At 33.1% G+C, this 16385-nt stretch overlaps 1 protein-coding gene across 4 annotated transcripts in view; it reads left to right on the top strand.

Moving 5' to 3' along the window:
- Positions 1-16385, top strand: part of nAChRalpha6 (nicotinic acetylcholine receptor alpha6) — a 566449-nt gene that overhangs the window by 342607 nt on the left and 207457 nt on the right. For all 4 annotated transcript variants that reach the window (XM_076373166.1, XM_076373172.1, XM_076373171.1 and 1 more), the window contains exon 7: positions 15542-15617. In XM_076373166.1, the coding sequence (XP_076229281.1) occupies positions 15542-15617 (76 nt within the window). The remainder of the gene's footprint in view (positions 1-15541; positions 15618-16385) is intronic.

The following is a 16385-nucleotide window of genomic DNA, read 5'->3' as shown; positions in this document are numbered from 1 at the left end:
CGTGATAACCGCGCGATGAATTATTGCAAAACGTGCATGTTAATTAATACAGAGATCGCCAAATTTCTGGGGATGTACACTAACAAGGGAAATTGTTGAATCTGGATATTCAACAAATTATAAATCTTTGTGTATGAGTAGAGCAAATCAAGCCTAGTATATTTTGGTTCTTTTTGTGCCAAATTTTATTTTGGAAAGGGTGAAATCACTCCTTGAAAAGAACACAAATTTTTCTTTCCCGTGGATTATCTTGAAAACAGTAAGAAACAGCAAAAAGAAAGTTTAAACAAAAAGCATTTTTACATTGCTCTTTCATATCTATAAAACTGGAAGAACGTTTTTCAGTAAGGGTTGAGGGTGAGGATATTATGAAAAATATTGTTATGCAACTTTCTAGACGTAAACAAACAATGTATTTTTTGTTTAAACTTTTCTTCGTTACCTCTTACCATTCTCAAGATAATTCATGACAAGGAAAAATTTGTATTCTTTTCAAGGGGAAATTTCACCCCTTCCACAATAAAATTCAGCAGGAAAAAAAGTTGCTATGTATTAGGCTTGACTTGCTTTACTTGCACACTTAGTTTGATAATTTTTTGAATTTCTGGGTCCGATAACTTCCCTTGTAAGTAGTAAAATCATTTTTCCGTGACTAATCGAACGTGGATCCTCTCGTTTTTGTTTTTATATGAGAAAAGTGAATTACGAGGCGGCAAGGCTCATTTTATTAGGATAGAGATGGATGCCGAAACGGACGACTTTTTTCCTACCCCCAACCCACCCGCGCCTCTATATATGTATAACGGAAACATTCCGAATTGTGAAGAGAAAATTGCAAAAATTTTCCATTTTTCGTCGTGACGCTGGCGTTATTATTCGCTCCTGTTTTACGTGTTCACGCGCAACGACTTTTCTTTTGTGGACCTTTTTCGTTGGCTTTCCCATTTACGTTATTACTATGTGTCGTGAAAATTTGACCGAGGCTTCGTGTAATCGTAAATCGTCGCGAAAGTCAAGTATTGGTTGTTGAAACTCCGCGTAAGTTTGTTTTGTGCTCGTTTTGTGGATTCATGGTTTTGTTTTTGAAATTAATTCGGAAATTCAGGTCAAACTGCAGCGGTAGTATATGAAAGTACATAGAATGATATTATATACGGTACCATTTTTGATACTATAAATTGTAAAGAGGCGCGCAAAATTTAAATCTGTTTATTAGTTTTTATGAGTTTGTGGATCAGTGTTGAATACACTATTTTCTGGTATTATAAGTATTATAAGGATAGGGAATATAAAGAAAGTTTTCAACTTTCCAACATTTAGTGAGAATCGTGGAAAAAACAGTTTTCATTGCATGTGTTTAAGTAATAATTGGATATTTGCTACAAAATAAACAATTTTTAATAATCTCATTTATCAGCCAAGTTTATTGTCTGCAGATTTTGTATTCAATAGAAATATGAAATTTTTGTATGAAATATATCTCTGAATACAACTACCAAACGGTAATAAATGGACTAATTTAAATAATTTCGAAATCTTAAAACATTTGTTCGTATCTTTTAATAATATGAACATTGCAACTGATCACTAAAAGAAACCTAACCCACAATATATCGAAAAGGATGAATGTTATAATAAACGCAAAGGGGGAAACACAACTGATCAATATTCATTTATTTAATAAATATGTACATACCCTAATGGTTAATGGAAGTTATTATTAAATTACGTTTTAATGTTTTCTTAGGTACCGGAAAAAGATCGTGTGGTTTTCTTGTTAACAGTGAATGAAGATTCGATTTCAATTAGTATTTTAGTAGTTTAATGAATGAAATTGATATTAGCAGCACGTTATGTTTATGCAGCTGATATCAAATGAAATAAAATTATTCCACACAAAGGCTCTGTGTTTAACCCTTTCGACTCTGAATGTACATTTCCTTTAATATGAATTTTGTGAAATAAACTTACAGCTGCGCACTAATCAACATAAGCAAAGATCCCCGTGTGGAACAATTTTTCTTTATCTAGACGTTTTCTAGATTTCTGTTAATTTAAAATGTTCGCGGTACCTATCTGTCCTACTTGCGACGAAAGAGTTAATTCAAAGGATTTTAATTTAACCAGTTAACTGCATTTGACGAGTATACATGTCATCTTAAAACTCGAAATGATACTAATCTTTTCAACGATGAATTACTTATTTCTTCGGATACACATGTAATTCTTTTTCGTTTCGCTTTAATTTTTCATCAGCATATATTATAGGTACATTTGTAGTACGCTTGACGAGTATATACTTTATTGCTTAACTTTATTACACGCACAAGCAGAGATTTTGCAAACTAAACTTCACAGTTAACTCGTTAACACTAAAACTACCAAACGGGTCAAAATGCCCCATTCCAGATTTCTCCTTTTTAGAATGACTAAAAAGGTAATAGATGTTTCTCAAAGAAATAATTAAAGAAATTGATTGTACAATACGCAAACTGAATTTCAAGTCAATTAAAGTTTCAATTGATGCACCTTCAAGTTTCTATAGAGAAATTTCAAAAAGTCAATTTAACTGCTCGGTAGTTTTAGTGTTAGGAGCCCACACGAACTATTTCCGGTACCTAATAATTATTGATTACAACGAAAAATCTTGAAAACTGGGTGGCTCTAATTTTTTTATCGGGAACTGTAATCCCTTTAGAAGACCAAGACTCCCACTGTCTCTACAAACTCATAAAAAAGGAACAGCAAAGAGTCACGTCTGTCCGTGCATAAACCTCTCCGCGTAAGAAACGAATGAGGCCAGCCCGTTTTAGCGTCGGGGTAATGGAGTTCGCAAACGGATCATTCCCGATGTTCTGCTTATCTGTTTTAATTACCGAGCAGAACCGCGGCGTTTATTCACTGGCATTCACCATGAAAGTGCACGCGCGCTATATTTGGGGGCCAGGCACGAGTGCGTAAACAGAGAAAGGAGCCAGCTCAAACACGCGGGACACGTAAATCCGGGGTATAAATACGCGGCGACATCACAATCAATTCATTGATTACCGTGTCGCATATTACCGACCCCCATGCGCCCGGACCTGCACCAGCCACGCGCTCCTCGCTTCCAACCCCCACCCTTCGACCCCTCATCGACCACCTCCCGGAACGTAGAGGGCTCAGGAAGGAAGCGAAAAAGGAAATGCAAGATCTGATCGAAAAGCGGGCGCAATTTGCGAAACGACAGTCTGCGAGCTTAAGGCTGCTTTCATACGATGACAAGTCTTGGGCATTGAAGCTACACGAAAATTAGCGGGGACGTTTGGAGGTTTCCTGCGATACTTTCATGTATCTTTTCGTATCCAAATGCTGAAGACGACAGGCGACGCGTATTGTTGTATGAAGGAGACTTATGATTTGGAAAGTGGGAATACTCTTTGTTGTTTGTTCTATAAACGGATTGAGATTTGTTAAGCGTGTTCTTCATTCGATTATGGTTTGCTTCACAAAAATGTCTTTAGTGATTTTTGATAGTGATTGTTTTTGAAGAGTATTTTCTTGGAGATGTTTGAGGAAGGAAGAAAAGATCTAAAAGATTCGTCATTTAAGAGCTTTGGATCGACATTCGATACCTATATTTTATTATGCTTATACTAGTATAGTAAACTAGATGAATTGAATTTCGAATTAAAAACTCTTCAACAAACGATGTCTTTTCATGAACTTTTTTAAAAATTAGTCATTACAATCTCTAAATACATGAAGCATGTTTTCGTAAAATCAACGGAAAATTAACCGAATGAAGAACAGTGTTGACAAGATTTGAGTTTATAGAAAAAACATAAAAATAATAATATTCCCAAGCTTTAGATCGTAATTACCGCATTTCGCCAATTACGTCCCCGAACTTTCTGACGGCATCTTGTAATTCTCCCCCGAACACCGTTCACACAAACCGAGTAACACTTGTTGGACCCTAAACTCGCTGAACCCCCGTTTTAGCCCTCCCCATTGCTTTACGTCGCAACGAATCAACGTTCGACAGCAATCGAGCGGATTAGTTTATAAATGTACATGTGTATACGTATAAGTGTATAGCGTGTGTGTCGCATGCGTTTGTTTGGTATATGTGTATGTACTCGGATATATGTATATATGTAACTCTAAGAGTGTATTTATACGTGTAAGTCACCCTACATCGATGTGCCGATGCATGCGCTCGACGTCTGGACCTGACCGGTCCACAGCATCGTACCCACGTGTGTTTTTCCCGTTTGTTGTGTCATAGTGAGAATCTAGAGCAGTTCTTGGTGTTCTCTAGAGGAACCTCGATGTTTTTGTTCCTTATTTTGTTTGGGATTAAAAGGGTTGATATTGCAACGCGCGATGAACTGGGTGCGAACGATGTTTCTGTTTGTAGATATCGGGGATTTGTCTGCATGTGGCTGGATGTAGATTTTTGGATAAATCTCTAGGCCAGAATTTTTCCCTTAAAATTGAAGGCTGTGTATATCTTAGTGATTTGTTATTCTTTGGGCGGCGAAGGGTTCAGGATTGTATTCGAGTTACAAGATTACAATTTATATTTTTATATTAATGTATGTAATATTTTGTTATTATTACGGGTTGTAATGGGACTTCTCTGATATAAAAATTTATTAATTCGCTTTGGGTAAAGTATGCCAATTAAATTGTATTTCAATTTCGCGTGTTTATTCGGATTATAAATCCAAGCACCTCGTTATGGAGTTAAGGCTTTTGATTCTTTCTTTATGCAAAGTGACTAGTCTGAAATATTATTCTTGCTAATTTGTGGAAATAATTGTGTTTAGCTAATTTGAAAAATGTTGCCGACTAACATCATTTTATTACCATACTTGACATTTGTATTAATCATACGCATGAATACTTTCAAATTGCCCTTGTCTAGAAGAAATTTGAAAACTTCTAATTAGCGAGGAAACTTTAATCAATTTTAAGGAAATATTTTCGTTCCTTTAAAGTATGTTTAAGTGAAAATTATTTTTCTTTTTTACACTTCAAATAGAATTAATGGATGTAATAAACACTTTGTCTTCAATTTTAAGGTCAAATAAATGTTTTATACTCTATGACAAATACCTATGCACCAATCAAGGTAAAATGACTCATTATCTATTGTTTTGATAGAAAAATGTTTGACACAAAATACATTGTACATAAAAAAGCTGAATGAATAAATGCGTTTTGATTCTCTTGTATTTTAATTTTTATTGAATTTTTGTACATGAACTGCATATTCTCTTTAATATTGTACTTTTGTTGGTAAGGTCAGGAATTCTATAAGCATAAATGGTATGGTTGCACTATATTAAAAATTGCAGTTTCTAACCGTGTATGAACTATTTTTGAAGTTGTCAAACAGATCGTAAAAATAGCTTCCTTGGAAGTTCAGCTAATTAAAAAAATATTGAATTAAAAACAACTATAATCAAAAGACATGTTATGAATGAAAACATTGAAAATAAATAGTGCAGCTATTTTTGCCACATTTTCGCCTAATTATGAGCCTGAGAAGCAACTAACCAAGACCTAATTTCATGTCCATGCATTCTTTTTTGTATCAACTACAACAGAATATTAAAGACAATATACATTGCCATTAAAGAAACTCGTAATTACTTTCATATCTCAATATTTAAGTCATAAAAGTTTCAAAATTTATCTATTCAACAAGCCTCATCGATTACAGTGTGTCTTGCGAAACATTTTTTTACCTGAACAATAAATAACAAACAATTTCAGATTGTTTACACTGACTTATTTAATAAATGTCGATGTAATAAGTAACGACATTTCGAAAATATGAGTGTATATGCCTAAGTACATAAAAAATTATTGTTAATATGATATCTATAAAATAAACAACGCGATGCTTAGATACAGCTTATATACAGGGTGTTTTATGTATCTGTATCAAGCGATAACTTCGAAATGATAAAAGGTGTAAAGGAGTATTACAAAAAAGTGAATATTTCAAAAGATTCATGTTTATGATGTTGATACACGTAATATATTATACATACATCTGTTACGAAAGTGAAAAGGTCCTCAAGATTTCACGAATATTTTCATCGAACATGTTGCACATATTTTAGTACTCCGTTCGATATGTATTTTTATTCCTTATAAGAATCATTACAGTAAATATTTGTAGCAAAAATGAATTACTTTGAATGATATTTCAACTTTAACACTTTATCATTAAATAAATATTTCTAAATATTCACGCTTGCACGGTTCCTCTGAACACAGTTGAATCGTGTTCGAGTTCGGAAATAGTGTTGAGGTTGGAATATCTTACAAATGAACAATTTTTTGCGCAAGTATATTAACACTTCTTTCTAAAGGATAAAAAAAGTGCAGTAATCGGAGTATAATTAAGACACAAAACATTAAATAACGAATTTTTAAGTGATTTATTTTAAAAGTAATATAGGTAACCTTGAAATGTTTGATAACGTCTTCCTTTTTGCAGCAATGTTCACGACACGATGAATCATTTGAAAGCATTTAATTTTACTCCACGAAATTTATTTTCATTTTTCACCGTTTCAAAGCTACGACTTGGCCCATTTACATGGAACACTCTATAGATACTTTCCATTTGAACGTTTCATCAGTGAACCGTTCAGAACTGCTAGATTTACCCCTCGAGTTAAGTCGCTGTCTTATTCGACTGTGTGTGAGCATATGTGTCGTCGATGACGTGAAATAGTTGATTGCCCTCATCAGCGAACCCTCCGCATTGCGTTCCGCGCATTTAACAATGCAAATGTCCCCTGCGAATATTCGTGAGCGTGTGAAACCTAACATTGATTATGCGCTATTCATCTAATACCATTAAGTAACTTACATTCATCTATGTGTCCGTATAAAGACTCCTTGGCTGAATATCCTCCCCTCTTTAGAACATTTTAACGAAGTTTCGCGTCTAATTATCCTAAATCGGTGACTTCGTTTGTTTTTTTTCAGCGCTTCCGATTATAACGACGTGCAAATTTATTCATGAAAGAGTCATATTCATTTCTCCTGTCTATTTACGAGTAAAATTTCAAATTTTCTATTCATATAGCAGAAATATGTATTATACAAATAGTAATATAACTTACATTTATTTAAATATTAATGTGTGTTAGAAACATTTTATTAGTATATAAGTGGCCCAAAATAGATATCTGACTCCTATTTGTAAGTTCTTGAAAAAAAGCCTTAGTAGAATGTTCTTGGATTAATTAAATACTAATATTACAATGTTAATAATGCTATTAACACTATTAATAATTGTAATGTTAGTATTTAATTATTCGAATAATAATAATCATAATTATTAATATCGTAATTAGACTATCAATATTCAATTAATCCAAGAACTTCGTACAAAAACTCTCAGAAATATGAGTTAGACTATAACTGTGATCTACTCGTATATTAAAATATTATGAATATACACATATATCATAAAATACATTACATCCAGGAAAAAGCAAGAATACGACGAAGATAACGATGTCGTATAATCAACTGCTTGATATAATTATTATACGTCATTGTATGCAGAAACACAATCGCATTTCAGGGAATTGAATTCACGCCAGTCGGTATGACGAGTTTCGAGCGAATTGAAACAATCAGGTAGATTTATCGATTTAATTGTAAATTATCAGTTCCCTGGCATTTCACTTTTCCATCGTGGGATAGTGTTAATCGATATTATCGGTGGGACGGAGTCGATCGTTCGCCGTGACGGACGTATCGGGACAAAAACGCGTGCACCGGACGACGTAGATCGCATTCGAGTCGTCTGTCACCGGTTTAGGATTAATTGTCAATCGCGCGCCACGCCGCGCCGCGATAAATTTCTGGTTGGCGGAGCCCGCGGACGCGAACTTGTTACGGCTTTCTCCTTGCTAATTGATAACGATAATGAGATCGAGCGTGCCCGTCCGTGAATTTTCGCGAGGTGACGTTTATGGAAACATCTCTTAAGCTGCCGTGAAAATTTAATATCTATCGTGTCTATGCTGCGCAGAGCTCCGGGATTAAGAATTTATATCCGACGAATCAACGTCTGGAACGAATTCGCCATACATACATGAAATTAACTGACACAAAGTTGGCAGTTGAATAATATTTTATGCGTATGAATTATATAGCTTATGTAATTCATTAATGAATGATGGATTTGGATTTTTCTCTCTCTCTCTCAGTTTAATGTGCTGAATTTCATAATGTCTGGTCTTACGGGATTAAACAAAATGAATTCTAATTAACGGCTAGTGTTATTGGTTAGTTAATAATTACATTTAATGAAGTTTTTCTTAGGCGTTATTATACTCACTGCGACTACGGAAACGTACTGATCTATTTATCGCGTAGAAAATGTCAGATGAATAGTTAATATTCAAGAACTTATTGCATCATTTATCTTCATTAATGTGTACGTAGAAGTATATGAATTAGAATTGACACTTGACTTTTGAAATTATAATATGAAACAAAATTAAATGTAACATTGTTATCCATAATTATGTTAAATAATGCGTCTGTTTTTCATTGATTTTATTACAATAGTATTTTCTAATAGTAGATGCAAAATTATATTGTTGTACTTGGGTAATACAATATACCTTCCAACTTGAGAAAATTTATAATTTCTACTGTTTCAAAAAAAATTCTAGAAACAAAAAGAAAAAATGTAGTTCCTTCAATTAAGCAAATCCTAGTTAATATTTATGCTTTTATTTTCCCAAAATTCATCTGCACAATTGAAAAAAAGCAATAACAGAAACAAAATAATTATAAATGAATATTTTTTATAGCCTTCTAATACTTTACAACTGGAACAAAGTACTAAAATTTTTATTATTATCTACTATTATATTTTATTATCGGAACTAACAGTGATGTTACCATTTCATGCAGTCAAATTTCACAAATTCTTCATTCCTCAAACTAATACTCTCAAAAACAAAGACTAATAAGGACAGATGTAGAAGCCGGAAAATCAAAAAATTGTGGAACTTTATTTACAAGTAGAGTAAATTGAGCCTAATATATTGTAACTTTTTGTGCCAAACTTTATTTTGAAGGAGTAAAATCATCCGTTAAAATTAATAAGAATTATCTTGAAAATAATAACAGACAACGAAAAAAAGGTTTAACAAAAAAATACATTCTTCTTTTATGTCTATGAAATTGTAAAATAAAATTTGTAAATTAATCATTTTCAAAATCAAAATTCTGAAAAATTGGAACTTATTGAAAAATGGTATTTTGTAATTTTATAGACACAAAAGAACAATGTATTTTTTGTTTAAACTTTTTTTCGCTGTCTCCTACCGCTTTCAAGATAATCCACGGAAAATAAAAATTTGCATTTTTTTCAAGGGGTGGTTTCATACTTTCAAAGTGAGATTTTTTACTTATTCCACTTACAGACAAAATTTCATAATTTTTGGAAAATCTGGGTTTGATAGCTTACCTTGTAAGTCCAATAAGAAAAAGAATAGTTTATCTCTGAACTTTAAATAATGTATGCGCCAGCTACAACTTCAACGTTGAGTACTTCCGATACACGGTGCAGATATCCGAGATCTCGCGGGACTGAACTCTGTTTAGGTATGGACAGCAGCAATACGCAGGTGAAATCGGTAGCCGACGATTAGTCTCAATGCATCAGATAGAGACTAAGCCACAAATCCCTCGAGAATAAACGCTCGATTCGGGCTGCCTTCATGAAATATACGTCTGACTATGAATTATGAGAGGCAAACGCGACGGTACCGCGCGTATTCGCCGTGACGCTCAGCGAATTTCAAGTCCGCGCGGCGCGATGCGGAGTTTAGGCCATTCGGCTACCCCAGAATTATTGCAAAAAGAGAAGAAAACACAGGCACGCGAGAGAGAAATAATAATATAGAGCCCGTCCATGCGGGACGGAAAAACACGGAGGTTTTTTTCGTGCGCGAAGCAAATACCGGTTCGCTCTACATACCTCTCGCTCCGCTCTTTTTTTTCGATATTGTCACACTGCTCGACTCTCGTCCATTCTCGTTGGAATTCCGAAAATATCGAGCTCGAAGCTGTGCACAATTATGTCGACCGAACTGTCGTCGCGTCGTTGTAATTAATTGTCTTGATTGTAACTTATGTATTGTCGTTTGATAACGCGCGAAGTAAAGTACTTTGTATCTGTGCTTTGGTTTGTGAAAGTGTATTATGAACGTGGCCTCTGTGATTAGGGAAAATTGGGAGAGGGAATGCTTTTTATATGGTTTGGTAGGTAATCTTTGACTGTGGTCAATTCACGATTTATCTTTTAAAATGTTTATTTATGTGTTTTCATAAATTGAACATTTCTTGGCAATTAATGTTGTGTAACTGTTTATTGTAATAATGCATTGTTAAATCGGTTCATTTATAAAAATAATATATGCCGACACAAATACAGTGAGTCACAAGAGTATTCATACCTCCCGAACTGCTGAACTTGAACGATTGATATTTGTTTACAATGCAAGTTTCAAAGTTCTTGTCAATAGGAATGTATGTTGGATTTACAAAGCTTTGAATCTTATATATACCTCATTGCACAACATGTCAATATAACAAAAATATAATTTTACGTAAACTGGAACAAAATTAGTCTCACAAGATTATTCGTAACTATACAAGTTGTACTAAAAATACAATTAACGTATTAATAACTAATATTTGGTTGGTCTTTCTTCGCATTTCATAATATGTATATGTTTAACTCATTTATTTATATATTAACATACACAAAAATATTATATTTCATAATAATACAAGTAACAGAAAGACAATGAATTTAATCCTATTCTGATTTTTAGTTCACATACAATCGAAGTATAATTGAAAAAGTGGGAACACCAGAAACGATGTTTTTGTACTTTACGTAATTAAATCGAGAAAGACTGAACAAACATAACGTCTTAAAGAAGATAAAGAAATAATTGGTTCGGAGGAGACCCGAACACTCTAACGGTATGAAAAAGAAGAATGTTACGACATTAATCAAAGAGAAACTCATTAATTCAAAGAGAAACAATTTCTTTGTGTTATATTAAATTCCACGTTATCGATGTTAAAGTAACGGAAGTCACTGTTCAAAGTTTTTAGCCGGCGGCCGTATTCAGTGAGAGTTTCAATGTAATAACAGCGCTTTCGTTACGAGTTCCGCGACAGTCTTTCTTTTCTTATGAAGAAACTTCTTTCGGTTCGTCGACGAATTTATTCAATTTCCCCGGTGAAACTGCCGACGGTTGATCTCGTTCCGCTGCTCCCCGGTAAGTTCAATTTTATTGTATTCGAGATATCGGAATCTCGCGCGTCAAAAACAAATGTCTCGGACGGTACCAGCGAACGCAACGCCATGCTGTGGTTCAGATTATTCGATTAGAAGCAAAAAATCATTGATTTTATTGGTTACAATACTATTTTCTAGGAACTTTTGCATTCGACATAGAATACGACTAATATCGAGTGGATAGGATTATAGAGTTTCATAGTTAGATTACACTGGTCTACAAAATTTAACTTTGATTTTTTTCGACAGAAGGTTTAATGCAAGATCTTAATAGTATTTCTCATGCTGAATTCGAATATACAATCCATTTTCCCCATCACCTACAGTTTTTGAGAAAATCAATTTTGAAAGAAAAACTCAATTTTCCAATTTTAAACGTTTGCTGTGTGTGGTACTATTAAGATCACTCATTAAACCTTCCATAAAAAAAAATCGTATCAATTGTTATTATATTGTTGAATTGTAGGTACAACATTCTTAACATATTAACACTAGAATTACTATAAAATGACGGGTTTTAGTTGTTTTACTTCGTAATTATTAATGTCGTAAAAGTGTTAAATACCTGAAATGCTTTGAAAAATGAATAGCTTCACTTCGATACTACAATCAATATATGAAGAAATCGGAAAAAATCGAACGTTACAGTTTTTACAAGAATTACATATTAATCATGTTAAACGGTCAGTAGTTCTAGTGTTAATATAATCCTTCATGAGTGACTCAGAAGAATAGTATTCAAACTCTTATTTCTGAATTCTCGAGAAAAAGAATCTTCTGTGAAGTGTTCTTGGATTAATTAAATACAGATATTACAATTACCCATATTAATAAGTAATATTATTATTGGCACTGTGATATTAGTATTTCATTCCTCTAAAAACATTCTGCAAAAACTTTTTTTATTCAGTCTAATCTATCTGTCATAAAAAAATTAATGATAGATACTACACAAAATGTTTAAGATCTTTGTATTATTCTTAATAATTTAGTAATAACAAGAAGAATTCTACATTCAGTATTATTCTACGTTTGCTACTTTTATTTATTCTTTCATAATAAAGATAGATGGTATTAGAAATAATTATTATTTTATATCGCAAGTTCTTATATTACTTTCGTTACTAAATATCTTTATTCGACATTAGTCGTCTCATTGGGATTGTCTTTAAACAATAATCATTAATCAAACATGTTATTTTCAACTTGAAAGAGAAAAATAATATGTAGATTTGGTAAATTCAATTTCAAAACTTCATCGCTAGTCTCTTTCGATATTGTAAAGCAAGGTGTTAATTGTACGATCTGGATCACTGTGTGCAGGATCGTTTCGGCCATCGAGCAATCTCAAGCGATTTCGAGCATCGCCGCGTTTAAAGCCGTTTTCGAGATAGAAAATGCCGGTCATGAAATTTAAAACGCTATACCGTGTCTCGTTTGGCTCTCGATCAAAGAGCAACAGATAGGCGGGGATCCGGAACGCCGCTGGAATTCGAGGGAATCCGGAAACCGTTTAAAAAACGTTCCGGAAGCGAATAAGTATCTCTCGAGGACTTTCCTTCCGTGCAACTTCTATCTCTCACAATGAGGACCGTGGGATGGATAAGAGAGAAAAAAGAGCGGAGAAAAACCGGTATCTACTTTCTCTTCGGTTGATGCACAAACCTTTGGAAAGTTTGTTCTGCGTTCGATTCTCGTGGAGCGTAAAACCGCTAACGTTTCGTGTGGAAAATTGAACGCGTCTTGATTACTGTTGGTATTGCTGTTGGCCGACTAGGAATATTGATATTAGAGAGATTGGAAAGGAATTCATTATTTGTAGTTCCAACGAAGATCTTTAATACTTCTGGTCAATTATTAAATATTAATACAAGAATTGAACTTCGAAGAATAGATCGTTGGTAAACTTTTCTTAAAGAAGAAAGGTGTTATCTTTTAAATTGATATTTAAAAGTTTGTATAGAATAATAAAGATTTCACTTGAGACTTAAAATAATGAAATTCTTTCGAGAACGCCAAATATGAGATAAAATTTTCTTTGTGTAATTTACAAAGGGTGGAAATTTGCTAGTTTTATCGTACGTTCTATGTTTGCAGGAAAATGTATGTGTTACATGCATATGCAAAGATTCATTTCTGATCTAAAAGGATGGTAGTTTCAAAATGAATCACGGATTTGATCAAATTGAAACGAAATTATTGTTCCTAGTGTTTTATATATTTGTGCCCATAGAAACGCACAATATAAGTACACATTGAAAAGTTTGCGCTTTTTTTCAATATGCACACTGAAAACATTGGTTTAATGTTAATCTTATAATTCTTTTTTGCGACACTTTCCACGAATTCAAATAATTACTTTAATACGACATAATAATAATAACTAATTATATGTGCAATTATTGATTATGTAACAATTATGTTATTATGTAATAATTAATTATATAAATATATGTATAATTGCATACTTAGTTATTAACAGAATCATTAATTGTTATATAATTTTGAGAAAAAAATAATTCTTACAAAGAAAGGTATCGAACCCGGAAATTCAAAAAATTATGAAATTCTGTCTGTAAGTAGAGTAAGTCAAGTTTGATACATTGCAATTCATTTTCGTTTGAAATTTCACTTTAAAAGGATAAAACTACCTTTTTGAAGAAATGCAAATTTTTCTTTTCGGTCGATTATCTTGAGCATGGTAAGAGATAGCTGAAAAAGATTTCAATAAAAAATGCATTGTTCTTTGTATCATGTTTATAAAATTGCAATATAAAATTTTTAATAAATGTTGAAAACTTTTATTTTACAATTTTATAGACATGAAAAAACAATGTGTCTTTTGTTCAAATTTTCTTTTGATATCTTTTATCGTCCTCAAGATAACCCAGGGAAAAGAAACGTTTGCATTTTTTTCAACGGGTGGTTTCACCCCTTCAAAGTGAAATTCGACACGAAACAAAAATTGCAATGTATTAGGTTTGTTTTAGTCTACTTACACACAAAGTTTCATAATTTTTTTGATTTTCCGGGTTCGATACCTGTTCTTATTAGTTATAACCCAGTAAGTTTATCTATTTAAATAACTTTGGAGCAAAAGATGTAGCACAAAAGCGACCGGAGAAGTTTCCAAAACGTCACGAATCACCATAGACACAAAAAATTGATGGAAGGCAACCTGTCAGGGGGCATTTCACTAATGATCAATGACTACGAAGAATCGCGGAGCTCCGCCTGTCGATCTTCGCGAAACTTCTTTCCCTTTCATGCGCCCAGATAAGCATAAGAAACACCGTTTGCGACACACCATCCTCCCCAGAGTCCTCTTCCCGCGCGATTTATCGCGTCGCGGTCCCAACACGTATCCCCCGTGTAAAATACAGGGTTTTTCCGAAATCAGAGTACATCAAGGAAAGGAATTCCATGTGAAAAACCAAACAGAAAATACAAAACAACACTTTCTCGCACGACATTTTATTTTTGAGATTATGTGTTTGAAAATTAGCCAATTGCCCGTACTGTTCAATAGAAATTAGTTAACACTAATTTTACCGAAGGTTTTGATTTTAAAATTGAATTAAAAATATTTTCCAGGTTTAACCATTTCTCATCAGTTGACTTTACTTTTCATCTTTTATAATGATTATAAAATTAATGTATACCTCTGTATCAATTTTATAAATATTATGGTCATTACTATGATCATTATAAAATTAATATACACCGCTAAATTAATTCCTTGATCATTATATGAAAAGTCGAAAAGTTAGTCGAGGAAGAATAATTAAACATAGGAAATAATTCTAAGTTTACACCTTCGGTAAAAGTCATGTTAATATAATATTTCCCCATGATTCCTAATTTCCACTTGTTACAAGCGTCAGTACGTGGCCGTTGGATAAAATTTCGAAGTTGATTATCTTGAAAATGAAATTTCCTTCTATGAGAAAATTTGCTTCTTTGTCAGGCATATTTTTACATGTAGATTCACTGTTTTCCTGGTTGCAGCTCGATTTCGGGGACACTCTCTATGTAGATACGAAACGCACTAGATCTAGACCTGTAGAATCTTAGAACCCGTAGAGACGAAAGTCTGTTGGCATGCGCATGTCGTTGCTTTCTTTTGCCTTGCGGATCACCAGAAACCGTAGACGTGTGCGTGTCTTAATCAATCTTTGACCTTGGTAGCTCGATCTGGTACTCAACTCTGAGGAGGGCGGTGACTTGTCCGATTTCATCATGAACGGGGAATGGTACCTCATCGGTGAGTTTCTCTGAACGTAAGTTTGTTAGGGCAGCTTTGTAAGATATCTACATACGTCGCCACGCGAATAATCATGGACGTTTTGAATCGTTTTGACGAGAATCTGGGATTATTTGTGTAACGGAGATGCGGAGATACGCGAGTTTCGAGAAAATAAGAATAAAGAAAGAATAACGGCAGAATGAGAATGATTTGGAAATCTTTTCTTGTGCATTAAAGTGAGAGTACAACTAGTGTTTAATTAAAGTAATCGATTTTACAATTTTTAATGTTTAATATAATATTATGTATTCGATAAAGTATAACCGTGAGGAATTTCCTGTGGTAAATTTAAAAAGAAAATAGTGTTTCTGTAATGGAATATTCTTTTTTGCAGACGGAAAGTACAAATTTGTTTGATGAGAAATGAAGTTTTGTTATATATTTGACGTTACGCCTTTTTTTTATAAACCAAGATAATTTTTAGTTTGTTTTAATGAAATAATATGGAAAGTTGTGAATAATGGTCGCAATACAGGTATAAAATATTTCACATATTTCAAATCATCTTATTTGATTCATTTCGCAGTTTATATTTAAAATGATTTTTTCGTTCATTGCTCATTTTTTCCAATCACTGTTCCGTTAACAAATACATAGAATCAAAATAGCTCTTATGTAAGGGTTGTTTAAATAAATTGTCTACGAATTTAATAGCGTATACTATTTACTGAAAAAATCAAATGCATAATACAGACTGGCACATGAATATTATAAAATAAATAGTAA

The sequence above is a fragment of the Nomia melanderi genome, chromosome 1 (assembly GCF_051020985.1).
Source record: "Nomia melanderi isolate GNS246 chromosome 1, iyNomMela1, whole genome shotgun sequence".
Lineage (NCBI taxonomy): Eukaryota > Metazoa > Arthropoda > Insecta > Hymenoptera > Halictidae > Nomia > Nomia melanderi.
Note: the sequence above shows the minus strand (reverse complement) of the source record. Positions and strands in the feature narration are given on the sequence as shown.